We start from the raw sequence: 18601 nt of genomic DNA, 5'->3' as shown, positions 1-18601 counted from the left end.
AACTCTATGCAACTTACTCATCAGTTTAAGTCAACATATACATATCACACTAAATATTGCAAACATCTGTTTACTCACCACAACAGACGTCAGATTTTGGAACTCTACTCCCAGACGAGGAGGAGGGCATATATGCAGAAATGTTCACAAGTTCATAAAAAAGGCTGTTCTTATTTTATGTTTGCAGAATTGTAGATTTGCAAACCATATTGCATTTTTGCAGCAGTCTATTTTGTATGGCGCCCAGGAGGGGTCATATAATTGAATACTTTTTTCCAAACTGTTATTTTTTCTTTTTTTTTTTTATTTGGCTATATCCAAGGATGCGCTATAAAGTTTTATAGACACTTTAAAAGCTATAGAATCCACAAATCCCAAACAGACCAGACTCTATTTGGCACAGGAGGACTTGCCATCGGCATCAGTTTTGTGGCTGCATGCATGCGTGAAGTTGAAAAAAAAAAAAAAAAATCAGACTTGAGTCAAGTCTCAAGCCGTTGAGGGCAGGTTGTAGAAATGGGAGGGTGTCGATGGTCTTGGAGGTTGATGGCATGAGGCAACAGAGAGGAAAAATGTAGGGTAAAACTCAGAGAAAAGAGTTTATTGTTCCCACGGGTAGTCACAGCTATTGCAGAAAAATAAAATCCATAGTATACATCCAGAAAAAGTGTTTTGTACAAAAAAAAGGGCAAGAAACAGTATAAATTATATACAGAACCTGAAAGAAATAACAAAAAATGGAAAAGAAACAAACAAAAAAGTCAGGTACAGGCTATTTCAGCCACCAAGCGCACGGACATGGACCCTCTCAACAGAGCAATCCTCCACCTGCAAGGTGTATACTCCTTTAAAAAGGTCATAAAGGCCCATCCTTAATTGGGACATCCCATACCTCAGGTTTGCAGGGAATGTGCTTTTCACAATGTACATGTAGATAAACTGTCCTATGGCGGCACAGAAATGGAAAACAACAGATTCAAAGATTTCCAGAGAAGTATGTAGCTACTTTTCTTGTTAGGACCAATGTTGGTATCAGATCAGTAAAGTAAAAGCATTTTGATCTGGCAAAATAATCTTAGTCAAGGTTCAATTAAGCAATATCAGAACATGAATCAATCATCAAAATGTGTTTACAGGCCAGCAATGGAAAGATGAGAAGGGCAGCTTCCCCTGAATGGACCCTGTAAAAGTGATGCTGGACTGGTGAGCCTGTATTGGGGTTGTCTGCAAATTATCTGCCTTCTTTTAGTTCCTGTGAGTCAGATATCAGAGGAATGAGATGCTTTGGGTTCTACCATTGTTTGACTAAATTTGTAGAAGTATGTACTTTATTTCAGTCAACAATTTGGGGAAATTTCGCTTTAAAGGAGAAAATGGGTTGATGTGGCATCAGGATTGTATAAAAAAACTGATCAGTGAAATCCTGTGAGCCTTTTCTACAGATTTAGCACCATCTGTCCCCCAAGGGTCCTGTCAAAACCACGCCCTACTTCTGCACCCACCCACCCTTGGAGGTGACCCAATTGTATCAGCAGAGCTCCACATCCTAATGATCCATATGACCCACCTTCCAGTGTCTTCACAACTTTCTTGGCCAATTATCTTGAGTCCACAAAGAAGCAGGTCAGCAAAACACAGAAGGTGAATTGAATTCTGTTGATGATGTCCACAGTAATAGCCCCAACTCAAGAAGAAACTTCTCCACTTGGAACAAAGACACCCACTTGTCAGTAACTTCCATTCCAAACAGTTGGCCTCTATCCATAGTCTCAAAAAAATCTGGCTTGTCTTCTCAATGGAAGTAGCTGCAAATTACAATAACCAAACTAATATAAGAACAAGATTTTAGCTTTGGTGATTACTGACAACAACCCCTTGTTAGAGGCTCAATGCCACGTGCTGCAGATGCATATGTCAAAAGCAAGTTTGTAAAAGCAAATGAAATGTCTTGACATGCCTGTGAATTCAAGTTATGTATTGTGTTCACTCAATACTTGCAGACATCTGTGTAAGAGATGCGCCCATTCGACCACCAGTTAGCCTCATCTTCACTAACGTCTTCCCGGCCTGTGTTTTCTGTGGTGAGGACGGTGCAGACTTCCACGCTGGTCAGCACATGAGTGAACCTCACATCATCGTCCCATGGGTCTCGCACGCTGCTGACCTTCTGGCTGTCCCTCCAACCATTCTCCCACAGCAAACCCCACTTCCGGGTGTCCGGGATCACCGCAGGGTCTGTCATGTGCCACAAGCCCAGCCCATGGATGGCATCTCTCAATCTGGTCGCGGGGGTCGTATCCTTGCCCTGGCACATCACGACCCCACGGGGCGGTCCTCCAGTGCACCTCGCTAGCACCGACACTCACCAAGACTGGAGGTGCTCTTTTCCGTCATCTTTCTCCTCTGCTTTATTCTGCTATGCTTCTTGGATGGGCTGCTGCATTCTGTCACGACCACAGGCTGAAGGAAGCGTAGGGACAGGAAACAATTATTTATTTTAAAAAGGTTAAAAAAAAACAGGCACGATGGCTAAAAAGGAAACAACAAAGAATTTAAGCAACTTATATGTAAGTGTCACGTCCCTGTCTAGGGGTCAGGAGACACGACAACAAATGAGGGGAATGTGTGCAGTGGGAAGACACAGATACCAAACCCAAGTGAAATATTGTGCTTATTTACAGTGAACGGTGAACAACAAACCAAACCAAAAGTGCTAAATACAACAACAACAATTCACAGGAGGACAACACACCATGAAAGGAGAGACAAAACAACTACACAACAAAGCCACAACTAACCACACTAATCACTAACACACAACAACTCTTATCCAACTCTACATAATCCAAACTCCAACTCCAAAACTCTCCTCTCGCTTCCTCCTCCTCCGGCTCCACAACAATGAGCCCTGAATGGTGGCTGGAATGGTCCTTATGTAGTTCTCAGTCCTGTGCATTGATTGGCTGCCAGTTGACGAGGGAATTGGTGGGTGGAGCTATAAATCCAAATCTCCTCCCCCAGCAGACAGCCTAAAAGAGAACACGCACAAAACAGAGCACCCCAAGCCATTCTACGGCCTAAAGGACATAACAGTAAGGTAAGGTCCACTTCAATGCAGCAGCCCTGTGTGCATGCTGCTTCACAGATTTTATGGAGTCCCAAGACCAATTGGGGTCAGCTGGGATGGATCAGGACTCCTTAATCAGGTGCATGGGCACCTGCTGTGATGACCCCATGGCCCCAGGGCATCACATAGCCTAAAAACTACAAATTCATGTATTCATTACAGGATGACAGCATATCAGACTGATTTAATATTATCTGAAGATTTAAGTCAAAGAGACAGAGTGCAATATTTACAAGATTATCGTCATTTATCTCTCATGTTACATTAAAAAAACATTAAAATTGAATGTAAATTGCATTGTTTTCATTTGTAAGTGAAATTAATGAAATAATGAATTAAATGTAAGTATTACAAGCCTGTTTAGGTTGATGAATGTGCTGTTTGTTCATTATTATGCATGCATACAAGAATGGCAGATGTTCTTTGTTGGTGGAAAAATCACACTTAGTAGTTCAGTCATAATCAGTAATTTCTTTGAGAAAGCCTGTCAGACAACATAGCTGATTCTGTGCTGGTGGAATTAAAATCCATCATCATTTGGGTGACCAGAGTTTCTTAACCATTTGTCATGTACAGCCATTTCCTGCATTTTTCATTGGTAAAAATAGATCATTTTAATTGTCAGTAATATAACTCCACCTCTAAGCTGCCTATAGTATTCCGAAAAGGTTTTTCTGTATTCAGTAATAATACTGCATTTTATCCAGTATCTAAGGGGATGAAAGCCTCATCAAGAGGTTATTGCATTTGCATTGCAGTAACCAGTCAAAAAGAGTGTATATCTTTGAAGAGACTGTGCGGTATCTGCAAAGCTCCGGTCACAGCTCCAAAGCCCCAGCCCAATAAGGCTGGCCATCTGCACCCAGCCTTGTCATTTCACAATTCTGCAATTATTTAGTTAACATAATAAGACACTGTGTGATGCTATGATGACAAACTCTGAGCCCAAGGGAATGCATCTGAAGGCAGAATGAACAGAGCGCAGAGACTGGGTGTATCTAATGTATCAGTTTCTCTATGAATAGAAAGAATCTACATGAAGTGCCATGGTGTAAACAGAGTGCTGGAAACTGTAGGAGAAATGTCACTGTTTGGTTAGGGCATTAAGAGTAAGAGTAGGGGGTGCAGTGGATGGTTAGTGGGGCGATCCGCCACTGAGTACCGTCCCTGGGCACCTGTCATGGCTGCCCACTGCTCAGGGTGATGGGTGAAAAGCAGAGAGAAAAGCAGAACTTTCGTTGTGTCACCGTGTGACAGAATGTGCTCCAGCCATGTTTGTAATGCCAGGTGCTCAGATACATGCTGTCACACTCTAGGATGAAGGATGTGTGTTTGCAGGCTTCCAGTTGTCCTCAAGCCATATGGCACTGGTCATAAATCAGTCTGGAATACAAGTAAATATCTTAAAGTGGCCACTGGAGAGCCTGAAACACTTGTTTAGAGGAGTTTTTTGGATAATGTGTTGTTGTTTTTTTTTCAACATTTTTTCAAAATAAGATTAAAAACAGAATAATTCTGTTCTTTGCTAGGAAGGAGCATGATAGGGGCTTTTGAGTAAGGATGTGAGGCTGTGGGTGAATCATCAGCCTGTTTGTTGTTCAGCCCACCAATGGAGCAAATAGAGCCAACCTGGAGAATATCTGGAGTGCAGACAAACAGCCCTAGATGAGGATGATGGCTGGATGGATAGAAGCATGGACCTCTCATATTATGCATGCTCCTCTGGTCTTGAATAAACAAAGAACAATTGGCTCCATGGAGGTCCAGACTGGATGTTCCAGATATTGGCCATCGGGACTATAGACACACATCAGCCACTGCCACCAATGAATATTGCTTCTATGTAGAGGTATACTTGGTAACCAACAATATTTCAAGGTAAAACCAGCTTCGACCTGAAAACCTTTTGGCAATATTGGTCTGACACCAAGATGACATTTATCTCAGCTAAATTGGGTTTATGTAAGGAATGTCACCAAATTAGGACAGTTTTATTTCCAGGGGTGACACAGATGATAAAGTTAAATAAAGCCCAGTTACCAGACAACTGCAAAGTCCCAGGTTCAAATCTCACTTATACCATTGTGTCCCTGAGCAAGACACTTAACCGTGAGTGTCTCCAGAGGGACTGTACCTGTTATAAATCGCTCTGGATAATGGCATCTGCTAAACATACCATAAATGTAAATAGAGCAGAAAGCAGTTACAATGAAGCACAGACAGTGAAAACACACACACAGATTAATGTTCTACCAAAGACGTATGTAACACCAGTATCCATGCAGATTTTCAGAATAGAGCAAATTTAGGATGCTGTGAGAAGGTCCAGTCATCAAATGTGTTACTCCCATTCTGACACCAGTGCAGCTTAGCAGTCTTGTGCTACTGTCTTACTCTCTCTCACATACAGCACTTTCGTGCATTTACTTCTACTGGGTGACACATTATATTACAACCCACATGCATTCATTTTTTTAAATGTTGAGCCATATTTGTTGAGAATAATTTTATTCCTAATGATGTTCACAATTCTTGATGGTGTTCATCATGGCCCTGGTTCTGATCTCCAGTACCTCTTGTGCACCCCCTGCAGCTCATGAATATTAATCAGAAAGAATTCTACATAATTGCCTTGGTGAAAAGGGGGGTGGGGCTCATTCTCTCAGTTAGATATAACCTCAATTAAATCAATTATAAATCACATTTTCATGTTTATTCCTTAATGGGGGAGAAGTCCTCATCTACAGTGATGAACAACAGTGTACTGGACCAGCTGCAGTCCTGCTTCTAGCAAATTTCTAACTGCAGTAAATGCTATGATTTAATCATGACTTTTGACAGGATGCATCAGTGAAATCCTTGGTATGAAATTGGTTGTGTCCAATAATAAGAAAACAGGACTGATGTATTTACTGAGCATTTTAAAAAATCCCAAGAGACTTCATCACTATGTATAATGTATAGCCTGCGCAAGTGGTTATTTATAATTTGGCGTGTGTGTGTGTGTATTCAAATTCCCTTGATTGCTTTAAGCACTCAGTCGCCCATCCCAGTTCTCACCAACCTGTTTGTTTTCTGCTTGTTAATTGATATGATTAACTGAGCCATGCATATTCAGGGGTTAGTCTGATCAAGCTCTCTACACCAAATGTCCCACGTGCATTCAACACAAGCTGCAATATGCTAAATCATATTAATGTTATGACCAGGACAACTCAGGACAACTCACTCATGCAGAAACGAGAAAAAAGGATTTATGTTACTGTGCACCCAGCTGCACCATATGCTAGTTCATTATGATCACCAAGTACAGGAAATATTATTCAATCCAGTTATTGTAACTTTTTTCTCAAAACCCAAGAACCATGTGATAAATTATTGCTATACTAAACAAAACATGCCATAATATTTTAGATTTTTTTTGTCTCTAAACATTGGGTTAACTTGCAAATAGAGTGAAGAAAGTTGACTATGATGTGTGGAATATGTACATGAGGAATATTTACATTTTTTTGTTTGTATCTTTTGGATTTTTTGTATCTTTCACAGAATTATGTACCGTTACTGCAGTCTACAGGAGGAGAAACCAAGATTTGTCATTATGTAAAATATTTAAGTAGATAAAACAGTATCTCATTTTTAGCATGTTGCCTTTTTTCTGCCAACACAGCCCAGACCTGTGGACTCACATAGAGCCATGAAGGTACAGAATGTGGTGTATAGCACAAAGCAGGAAAAAGCAGATCCTTTAAGTCCTGTAAATTTTGAGGTGGTGCCTCCTTAAGACATTTTTGAATGATGCATTGTCTTATTGAAAAACGGCACTGCCACCAATGAGTATTGCTTCTATGTAGAGGTATACTTGGTAACGAAGAAGGTTTAAGAAAGTGGTTTGTGATTTGTGTATCATATACAATAATATTAACATAATATATAACATCCACATAAATGCAAGGTTTTTCAGCCTAGATCTTCACATTGCCTCCTCCAACTTGTAGTCTTCCCATACCATATTGTCCCCAGGTAAGTGACTCTTTTTGTTGTCTCTGACAACTTTCTGCAAAAACCTCTATTAGCAGTCTGAGCTAAAACTAAAATTGTCTATCGAATCAGAAATCACAAGCCACATGCACCAATCAGCCTGCCCACATGCTCACAACCCTCTCCAAGGGTTATTGGTTTTCCTTCCTGTAAACTGGGATCAGGAGTTCAAGTTCTGGAAGTATTATGACCCAGCCATCTAGCAATCACAGGTCAGTACTCATAACGTTATGACTGATCTCTGTATGTAGACATACCTGCCAACACATAGGTACCCTGTGGTAAATTGGACCTAATGGCCACATTTCAGTTGATTATATATTGGAGGACATAAATGTGACTCTATTTTGGAAGGATTTCACTATTCTGGTTCCAAAGCCACAAGCCATTGGCTTGCTACCATGGAGTCCTGTGTGAATCCAGGGGGACAGAACCTCTTCTCACAGATACTAATGACCATAAAAATTAACACCAACCTGATAGGTCATCTGGAGTGTGGAGTAGAGGGTAGAGATATTAAAAAGAGAGAAGCGTCCGCAGCACATAGATGGCTTTTACTGTTTTGGGATTTATTGAATGGTGTTAATTCCTCAGTAGACTAACCTTAATTTGGCACAGGCATCCAGTAGATAAATGAGAATGACTCCCTTACTACAACAGACAACTCTCATTAATATGCAATGCTGTGATGAGCTCAGATCATCAGATTAAAAGGTGTAATCCTCTTTGAGGAAAATTATGAAGCCAATAGTCATCTTTAGTGAGCCAACAGAAACAACAAGATGACCCAGCACAAGCTGCATGAGGACATTGACAGCTCATACAGCCTTTCATACACCCTGCTCTGCTGAGAAACTTTAGGCCAGAGGGTGGCACCAGCTCAGTGGAGTTCTGGCTGTGCGCAGCACCCCCACAAGCCCGAATCCTGACCGCCTGGTTTAAATCTGCGCATTCAAACCCCTCCAGCCCGCCGATGCGCGTCATCATCTCCACGTCAGTATAAAAGATCACCTGCGTCACGAGCATGCGTTATATATGCATATTCATATTCATTCATTCATTCATCGAGACTCCAGAGGCGCGGCGGTTACGAAACAGTTACGCACCGTCGGTAGCTTCCCTTTACTTTTACGTGGATGTTGTTCCCTCCACTGCCAGAAGTGCGTCATAGGCATTCCGGAGGGAAAATGCTTCAGCTGCTCTTTTCTTCAAACGTTAAACCTTAAATCAGTGGTTTGTTAGGACACAAATAAAGACAACGATCAGCTTTATTATACATTTCCACACATACATATGGTCTGAAAGTAAAACCATTTAAAATCATTTTCACCTAGTCCACATTTCCCGAAATGCCCTCGCTATTATGATAATAGACCGCACGTAATATAACTAACAAAAACAATAATTAGTACGGTGAGTTAAATCTGAAATGTTTCCTGCCCCTCGCGCAGAGCGTGGTACAGATGGTCGCAGCAGCCGCTCTGCTTCCTCTGTGCTGCTTGAAGTAGGAACATAGCGACCACCCTACAATGGGCGGGCCCGTTGCAACCATTCTATTGGTCGAAGCGTCCGTCCGCCAACCCCGCCGACCAATCGACCGAATGAGCTGGAGAAATATGCAAATCGACAAAGAATCACGCCTCCCCGTTACGTGGCGCCGCCCTATTGCCAATATATGTGTATTTTTTGTAAGCGGAGCTGGATGTGTAGGACGTCACATGTTGTTTTTCCCTTTTCACTCCGCTCATTATTTACCGCTCACTCGCCACAAACACCGGGACGCAGAACGCACGTTAAATTCAAGCGAGAGAATGGCGAGTCCGCCGCCAGCCGCGGAAAACCTCCTCCCCGGCAGTAACAGCAAGGTGAAGAAGTGCGGCTACCTCCGGAAACAGAAGCACGGCCACCGGCGCTTCTTCGTGCTGAAGGAGCGGGGCGAGGGCGTCCCGGCGCGGCTCGAGTACTACGAGACCGAGAAGAAGTGGCGGAACCGGGCGGCGGCCAAGCGGACCATCGCGCTGGACTCGTGCCTGAACGTCAACAGGCGCGCCGACGCCAAGCACAAGCACCTGATCGCGCTCTACACCAAGGACGAGTACTTCGCGGTGGCCGCCGACAGCGAGCAGGAGCAGGAGGCGTGGTACCAGCTGCTCGCCGAAGTCCTGACCGAGGGCTCCGGGTCCTCCCTGCCCGGCTTCGACGAGCCGTACCGGGAGGTGTGGCAGGTGACGCTCAAGTCGCGCGGTCTGGGTCAGAGCCGGAACCTCACCGGGGTTTACCGACTCTGCTTATCCAGCCGGACCGTCCGCTTCGTCAAACTCAACTCGGAGGTGGCGGCGGCGGCGCTGCCGCTGGCGAACATCCGCCGCTGCGGACACTCCGACAGCCTCTTCTTCGTGGAGGTGGGCAGGTCGGCGGCCATCGGCCCGGGGGAGCTGTGGATGCAGGCGGACGATTCGGTGGTGGCCCAGAACATCCACGAAACGGTGCTGGAAGCGATGAAGGCTATGAAGGAGCTGTACGAACTCCGGCCGCGAAGCAAGAGCCAGTCGTCCGGCTCCAACCCGATCTCCGTTCCCAGCCGGCGTCACCTCACCCACCTCCCGCCCAGCCAGACCGGGCTGCCGCGCCGCCCGCGGACCGCGTCGTCCCCCGCCGCCAAATCCTCTTCTTGTCGGATACGCGCCGCCAGCGAGGGCGACGGCAGCATGACGCGACCAGTGTCGGTGACCGGAAGCAGGAGCCACCTGAGCCGCTCCAACACGGTGATCCACGCCAAATCCCCGCCCTCTGCCAGCCTGTCCTCCAGCTCCGGGGTCCCGGGGTCCCCCGGAGAGGCGGATGCACAGAGGGCACATGCTCCGGCCTCCATCCCCGCGTACTCGCCCCCATCGCGTGAGGGTGGTGCCCTGCATGGCTACATGGTGATGGGGACTCACCAGCACCAACACGATAAGGACACATCATCTGCTCACAGGAACTCCATCACCATGCCTCACCAGGTTTCCTCTGCCTCCCTGGACGAGTACACGTTGATGAGGGCCACCCACACCAGCCACAGTTCAAACAGCGCCTACCCTGAGGATTATGGTGACATTGAAATAGGATCCCTTCTCTGGAGCTCTGGGGTCAGTGATGATGGTTACATGTCCATGAACCCCGGCGTGGCCCCGTCAGTTGCTTCTCGATCCGACGAGTACGTGCGCATGAGCCCTATGTGTGTCTCAACTCCAAAACAGATCCTCAATCCCAGGATGCACCAGCACCACCACAGCCCCCAAGCGCTCTCCATCTCTGGCAGCAGCATCAGGACCAGCTCACCCTGCTGCAGCAGCTGTTCTCTGGACGATAGCGGCTATATGAAGATGTGGTGTGGCTCCAGGCTGTCGGTGGAGAGCGCCAGTGAGTACCTCAACATGTCCCCAGTTGCCCCCTCCTCCTGCTCTACCTCCCTGTCTCCTTCTGATTACTTCCTGGGCGAACTGCACCAGCAGTCATCTCTCCAGAGGCTGGTCTACTCCTTCCGCTCGCTCCCTCGCGCCAACAAACCCATTGGTAAGAACGGGGACAGCGATCAGTACGTGCTGATGAGCCCTCGGGGGTCAAACAGCTGCCCCGCCCCACCCCCACTGCAGCACCCTGGGGCTTCATCCACTTCTGCCTCTCCCTCGGCTCCCTCTCCTTTAAAACAGAGCCTGGTGCAGGGCAGGATGGGGCAAGCGAGCAGACTGACACGCCTCTCCCTGGACATCCTGCCCACCCTGCCAAGCATGACCGAGCACCCGCTGCCCTCCAAGCCCCGAAGCCCTGGCGAGTACATCAACATCAACGTTCAGAGTCCTCTTGTGTCGGATTACATGAACGTAAACGAGAGTTCGCATCAGCACCGGTGTGGGGGTGATGTGCTGGAAGAGGATGAGATGTGCCTTTTTGTTCCGCCCACCGTGGCGTCTTGCTGGTGTAAGGATGATTACACAGAGATGACGTTTGGAGGAGCACCTTCCCCTCCCTCACCTGGCACACAGACCGCTGGCAGCCCGTCTTCCAGGGCACAGAGACCCAGCAGCCCGGAGCGCTTGGAGACTTTCGAACCCCCCGTCAACCCAGACCACGCCGCCAAAGTGATATGTGTCAAACCACAGGGGCGTCGTCGCCACAGCTCTGAAACTTTCTCCTCCACTACCACTGTGCCGCCCATCGTCCTGTCTTTTGGCCATGGTGCCCATCGCCATGGCTCCGCCTCAGTGGAAAGTGTGCCAGTCTCTGTGCGTAACTGTGACGATGGCCTGGGGCACCAGGGCTGCTCGACCGGTAGCCTCATGTGTCGCCAGACCTCAGCTGGTTTCCAGAACGGACTCAACTACATCGCCTTAAACCTGATGGACGAGAAACCAGGCGGCTGTGACTCTCTCATCAGCTTCCAGGCCGCCAGCAGCTGCAAGGGGAACGTCGGCAGCATTCACACCAATCCTTTCACCAGCCTCTACTTCAAAGAGACTGCAACGACAGTGACCGGTGAGTCTGGCTTCTTCCTTCATCTGGCTGTGAATGCACTGTGGTGACAAGTTCAAGGCAATCACTTGTTCGTACTAATCTCTCCTGTGGTCTTTTTGTATGTACAGCATAGATCAGAAAATCGCAATCGCAATACTAAATGTATGCTGTAATGTAATACACCTACATCAAAGTGTAATAAAATTGGAATCCGTTTTATTAGCCATTTTTGTGGAATTTTCTGTTTAAATAAAAAGCCAACGCCAGTGGTTAGTAGATGACGATTTAATCACAGCAGGCCTGCAGAGAAGGCTCTGTCCTGCAGCACAAGTACACACTACTTATACAAAGAACAGAGCAGTGACATTCCTGTGCTATCTGGTTTTGCACACAAAGCATGGGTACATGTTGTGACTGGGAGCCCTGTCCAGTTCTTGCAGCTCGGATTTTATAGGTCACTTCATGATGCTGCTTGCGTGTCTTGAAGCTTAAAGACGTGATAAAAACAAGAAACAGGTGTCATGACCTAAATAGCTCTCTTGTACAGCATCCTTTCACAACAGTGGAAACAGTTCATGCAAGGCTATGAAGGCAATGAAATTAAAGTGGCACTTTTAATTAAAGTGAGTTCCGCATTTAAATTAACAAAATAAAGTTTAGTTAATGAAGTAAGAGGTGCTGCTGATCCCACATTGCACGGCGCTTCCATCTTCTGCATCCAGAACATGCTGAATCAGGCCCCGCCTCCTGCTGGCATCACCAGTGGGGTGTGTACTGTAAGGATGGCTGCTGTTGTGTGTTGTTGTCAGCCATAGGATTGGAATGTATTTGCCATTTAGAGGTTTCTTTTCTTTTTTTCCTGATGAACTGGCTGTTAAACTAAGTCTAAGTGCTTGAAATATAGAAAATAAATGATTAGCCAGTCAATTCACACAAACTTTCATTAACAGTTTCTGCATTGATTTGCTACCTTTCTCCTGTTTCTTTTTCATTTTGCCCAAAGACAAAATCAGACAATGGTAAAACTGAGTTAACGTAAAAAGTTAACGTAGTAGGCATGTCTCCACATGAAAAATAAACAGGGAAAGGTGCAGTAGAGGCTGTTGTCATGAGGTCACCAACTTGATTTATAATTTAAATCAGTACATTGTGTAATGGGTTCTACTCAGACCTGTGTACATTTTCGCATTTTACTCTTTATGGCTTGAGACCCACCGGTGCACATCTGGCATTTATTCATATAAAACAAATTCGTTGCATTGTGCTACAAAACTCACAATGTACAAAAGATTCATTGTTCTATGTCATTTAGCCTTTGAATTTCAAACACTGATTTTCTATTGAAACAATGTTTCTGAATATTTTGCTTCTATAATTTTGCTGTAAATAATCTCAGTGTATGTTTTTCAATGCCAAAAAACTCACAATAAAAGATTCAAGTAATATTATTCAGTGTGCTCAAATTGAAGTTCAGATTCAAGGTCATTGTCTGGCAACCTAAACATGAGCAATTTATCAGTGAAAATAAAATAAAAATAAAAAATATTCACCACATGTCTTCCTGTGCATAACCACAGGTCGAATATCTGAACGTATTGTATTGAGTCACTATACATATTTTAGAGATGATCCATAAGGAATAAATCAGTATTCAGTACCAGTATATTTTAGTGTACAACATGATCCCAAGATAAATGCTATTTGCATTATATAGTGTCCAGTGATTGGAACATGGTTTCTGCCATGCACAGCTAACCGTAATGCTGTTTTGCAGATTTGTCAGATGTAATATGAGGAGGCAAAAAGCATGAATGAATATATGAGTATAGGTTCGGCAACAGAGCTGTCACAATGTGTCAATGTGTACCAGCAGTAACTGAAAACACATAAAATGCACATAAGGGCTTGAATTTACCAAATAAAGAAATGAAAATGTGCCAGTATGAAATGTAGGGGTCTGTGTATTTACATGGGTGTAATGTGGGTGTTCTGGGGCGGGCTGCTCCTTGTTTCGGGCTGCTCCATCATTGCACACTGCACTTTATGTTCACTTGTATATAAGATTTAGTTTGTTTTTTGCCTATTTATTCATAAAAAGTAGATATAGTTATTTATAAATCACAAACAATCCACAACTTGGACAATAACACCACACCCTTGCACATTGTTGTTGTTTTTTTTTTTGTTTTTTTTTTCCCTACATTGTACTTGAGAGACACCATCTAAAAAAAAAAGACACTAATGTACCTCCATATTTGCCAGTCCGTCGGTCTCATTTTGTCTTCTCAGAGTGAGTCAGACTGAAGCGATAAATTATTGATTTTTTTCCCTAGATTATAAGGCTGTGTGTGTGATGGGCAGGGGACAGCAGATGGCAGGGGCCCAGGGTCGTGCTCTTGCCATCCCAAGCAGAGCTGTGTGGTTATCAGCCAATCAGAAGGTCTGACAACCAGCCATCTGCACCCAGCTAGGGACAGAGAGACATAAAGAGGAAGACAGGGGTCTTCCTGCCACTACTGACACAAACCGATCAGATTTCACTAACTCACACACACACACACACACACACACACACACACAAACACACACAAATTTGATTTCATGCCTCCTTGGGACCAAGGTTTTGTTGCATGTTATCAGCGGTGCATGGAGGATTTTAAAAAATGGAGTACACTTATATTTATATTTACAACATTTACCAGACGCCCTTATCCAGAACAACTTACAATCAGTAGTGACAGGGACAGTCCCCCCTGGAGACATTTAGGATTAAGTGTCTTGCTCAAGGAAATAGTGATAGTAAGTGGGGTTTAAACCTGTGAATTTGTGGTCTTCTGTTTGTTGTCAGTGGCATCTGGTCAAAATTATGATTTTGTATTTACATGATGGTGGCTGGGTCAAACCACACTTCTGCAGCACAATGCATATATTTTCAGTGGGATTAGAACCGGTATGAAAATCATGTTTGAAAATGATCTGCATGCCATCATGAAGGACACAGTAATTTTGCAGAACCCATAATAGAGACTTACTTCGATTGGTTTTGTGTGCATTTAACATTTTGAGAATAATGTCAGAATAGGCATAGAGAAACCCAGTTTTGTGTTTAAGTGTTAAGTGGTTGTTATGTTTTTTGTGCTTGTATTGTGAGTGTGTTGTCATTCAATGTTGTGTGCTCATTTTAAAAACGTGGGTGTCAGAAATAACTGCACGCCAACAAAACGATCTAAAGGATGAGCTGATGTGACGCTTCTCTACATCCAGCATACCACTGTGAAAATAGAGGGGAATGGAACAAAGCAAGAGGAGCGGACAAGTGTCTGCTTCTCAAGGTCTGCAAATGATCTGGCGGCTGTCTGTCCAAACGGACAGGAAGTGAGTGGGAGAGAGAAGGAGCCAGATCAATTGGCCCTTGTCTGCAGAGACTCTCTGCCGCCTGTGTCTGAAAAGCAAAACCAATTTGAATGAAACTGATTCATAAACTGATTTCGCTTCCATCTCTGCCCCTCCTTCTCCATTTTTTTTGTACTCCTTATTTTTCAACCTTAGACAGAGGTCTTTATGTGATGGGTATTCTTGTATTTGGGCAGTAGTCAGATCTCCTTATGCTGATTTTTTTTTATATGTAAAGATGGTGACTCTGGATCCGAATGTCCAGTTTGATGATCATATGGCATTAGAATGCAATTAGATTATAAGGTTATTAGTGGCATTAATCTGACAAACCCACACTGTCTATTCACACACACATTCAGCTGGAATGGACACACACACCCACACACACAGACAATACAGGCCATTGACTGATATGCTCACACAGACTCCAGTTGTTTTCACGTGTCTCCATGGCAACTGGGTCCTCCTGCTGCTCAGAGTGTCTGGTCGGGTGGATGAGAAGGGCTGTGTTCGTATATTTATATGTACAATGACAGGAGCACAATACCTTTCGGTAACATTCAGAGTAGGCTTTTTATGAAAGTTAAAAATGGAAAGATGGTAGTTAATGTTAAAATATGTGTTTTGTCCTCTGCTGCAGCAGGTGGGGTGAACGGGTCTCTGCGCTGCTTTCTCCTCCCCCGTCTGCCCCTCTTTCTATCTGCTGCAGTGCAGTATGTCTGTGTCCCTGTCAGTGTGTGTGTATGTGTATTCACTGAATTCATCAGCTGGCTTGATGCCACTTCAGCCCCAGCTCATGTGAGTCTGGAGAGACAGACAGCGGGAGCAAGGGAAGCCCAACTCCTCCTTTCCCCTCTCCTGTCCTTCAGGCATTTCGCCTCATAGCAACAGACGAGATATCCACTTTGTTAGGTTTTTAATAAATTATTGTTTAAATGCTTTTGATTAATTAAAATTAAAATCAACTAATTACATTTTTGATAAAAAAATACACACACACCCAAATCCACTGAATCCGCATGTTAGACAAGAGTGTCTTTTCATACTTGTAATTATGAAAGATTGATGCTCTTAAGTGATGCATATGGGAGAATAATAGATTAGATAAGGAGAAATACAATATCAGCCCAACTCCAGCAGTGAACCAGCATGGAGATCACCACTCGGGTATGAGAGGTTTACTTGAGCTTCTAAAAAGCATGATGCTCTGCAGTTACATTCATTATGCACAATGCCTCAGGGGAAGCCCCACCCCCTCTCCACACATGGCTGTTAAAGTGCTGGCAGATTTTTCATAGCCAGCACTTTAACTCATCAACCTGCCGCTGTTCCTCACAACCTTGAGTGAACACACAATGTTTTTACATTGTAGAAAGTATGTAATGTAAAGTCAGTTCTAGCCTGATACCTAATATCCCCACTTTTTAGGATCAGTCCTGCATGTTTTTATCTGGACAGCAGAAGAAAACAGAGAATATTTTATTTCCACTGACACATGTTTTCTGATTCTTATTCCAGATTGATGACTATGGGAGAGACCTAGCCCCCTCCATGCACTCTCCGTCGAATGTAATGGGAGGCTCTTCACACAGCCATCGGGGGACAGATGGACACTCCCATGCTGCTGCCAGCATCTCCTCTGATCTCTGGCCTTTGGGGACAGCTGTCGCCTCAAAAAATCAAATAACGCACACAAAAAAAGAGCTGCTTTCCCCTATTCCTTTCCACTCCCCCATCCAGGATCTTTGTGCTACTCTGGAGGCTGAAAAACATTCAGCATAAAACCTGCAAGGTACTTAATGTCACACTCTGTCTTTTTTTTTTTTTGATTTTGAGCAACATTCCCATTTGAACCGTAGGAGGCCAGTGACCCCAGTTTTTTTAAGCCACACACACAGCATACCTCACTTCAGTGAGCGTGTGGTGGGGGGTGGTGTAGCGGCAGTATACAAACAGCTTTTTATGGGTTTATTCAGCTGCAGTCACTTGGAAAGCCTACCTCAGAATGAACCAGGTTTTAAAAATGTATTAAATTAAGATATATAATTATAATAATAATTTATTTTGAATGGTCGTCTCATAAAACAAATAAACAAAAAAAAGTCCAAAGCCTTACTTAGATACTGCGCTGTCCTCTGCATGCACCAGTATCAAAGATGCAATGTCATTCTTCCATAGAAATTGAATGTCACTTAACTGCAGTTAAATTGTTCATTACTCTTTTAAGAATATTATGTTTTTAAGTTTTTAATGAAATATTTTAGTGCATTTTTAAAGTATTTTTCAAGTCACAATGAACATGTTAGATGTATACATATGCAAGGTGGGTCCTCAAAGTGCACATATGCTCTAAACACCCTACAGACGTCCATGCATTTCCACCCTGAAGTCACCTTGCATTGCTCACAAGTATGGGTATTGTGAGAGTTGTTGCAGGACCATTGCAACTACAAACCCCTCAGATTGTACAATACGAGACAAGTTTGAATGTAGAATTGGAAGCTTCTCTGTAGATGAATGGACAAAAAACAACCAACTAACCAGCCAGACAGATGGACCCTGAGAGCTGTGTCCTGTTCAGAGCCTGCATTAATATGCATCTTGCATGTGTATGTAAATTGGGGATTGGCTTTATGTCTCATACGGTAGTAAAGAACTCAGTAGATTCATGTTAACACCAGATGTGAATGAGAACAGTCTCCAAAACAAACAAACAAAAAGAGCTTTTTCATGGAAATTGAATGTGCAGAACTTGTAAATATAGTACAGAGGTGAATGCAGTTTTTAAGTAAAAAAATTGATAACTTATCTTTTCCTTTGTACATTTTCCCTAAACAACTGAAGCACTAATGAAGGTACTGACTCAAGATTTTTATTCTGGCTTTATTTATTCACAGGGATTTGTAAAAGTATTGACACTGTATGATAAATGCCACTACGAAGATATTTTATGAGACTGTAACATTATGAGAAAAATAATTTTTTGTAATACATATGAAAAGTAAATATTGCTGCTTAACTCCATGAACGGCATATGCATATTACACTTTTTACAATTTGCCTATGAAATGAACCAAATGTTTTAAATATTGTTACGAATCATTAATTGCTGTACAGGCTTTTTCCTTGCAGTTTTAAAAAGACAAGTATTTTTCTCATCAGTGTTTGCTTTTGATTCTCTCTCTTTGTTTTTTGCTTTGTCTTCCATTGTTCATGTCACATTACTGGTGCATTGTGATGCTACTTGGACTAAAACTACAATTGTTTTAGATCTGTACTGGTTCTGAATATCCTCATGCAATAAAAGTAAGATTTTTTTTAATGCATCCTTTGACCCTGACTATGTCTTTCAGCTTGATTGTTTCAGTACAGAGCTATAGAGGTAATTTCTCACAATGTGAGTGATGCACAAATCATCTGAAACACCTCATAACATCCATGATTGTGGCGTAATCAGCATGTAAGGACTATATAAACTGTGTTACCTTCATGAGGAATGGGGACATGTAAAGGAAGAAGTTGATTTAACCAGATTATTACATC

At 43.6% G+C, this 18601-nt stretch overlaps 1 protein-coding gene and 1 long non-coding RNA gene across 2 annotated transcripts; one reads left to right on the top strand and one right to left on the bottom strand.

Moving 5' to 3' along the window:
- Positions 1-575: 575 nt before the first annotated feature.
- Positions 576-10093, bottom strand: LOC114796528 (uncharacterized). The gene is made up of 3 exons (XR_003750742.1): positions 8499-10093; positions 8275-8389; positions 576-2460 (listed from the first exon to the last, which is right to left on the bottom strand). It is a non-coding gene; the product is annotated as an uncharacterized LOC114796528 (long non-coding RNA).
- Positions 8869-18283, top strand: LOC114796527 (insulin receptor substrate 2-like). Its single transcript, XM_028990760.1, has 2 exons — positions 8869-11683; positions 16577-18283. The coding sequence occupies exons 1-2, from the start codon at positions 8887-8889 to the stop codon at positions 16579-16581; spliced, it is 2802 nt and encodes a 933-aa protein (XP_028846593.1). The 5' UTR covers positions 8869-8886; the 3' UTR covers positions 16582-18283.
- Positions 18284-18601: the final 318 nt, after the last annotated feature.

The sequence above is a fragment of the Denticeps clupeoides genome, chromosome 9 (genome assembly GCF_900700375.1).
Source record: "Denticeps clupeoides chromosome 9, fDenClu1.1, whole genome shotgun sequence".
Lineage (NCBI taxonomy): Eukaryota > Metazoa > Chordata > Actinopteri > Clupeiformes > Denticipitidae > Denticeps > Denticeps clupeoides.
This window is presented reverse-complemented; position numbering and strand designations above follow the sequence as displayed.

Excerpts from the sequence above, each read along its gene's own strand:
- LOC114796527 (XM_028990760.1), top strand. The coding sequence starts at position 8,887 with ATGTTGTTTTTCCCTTTTCACTCCGCTCATTATTTACCGCTCACTCGC.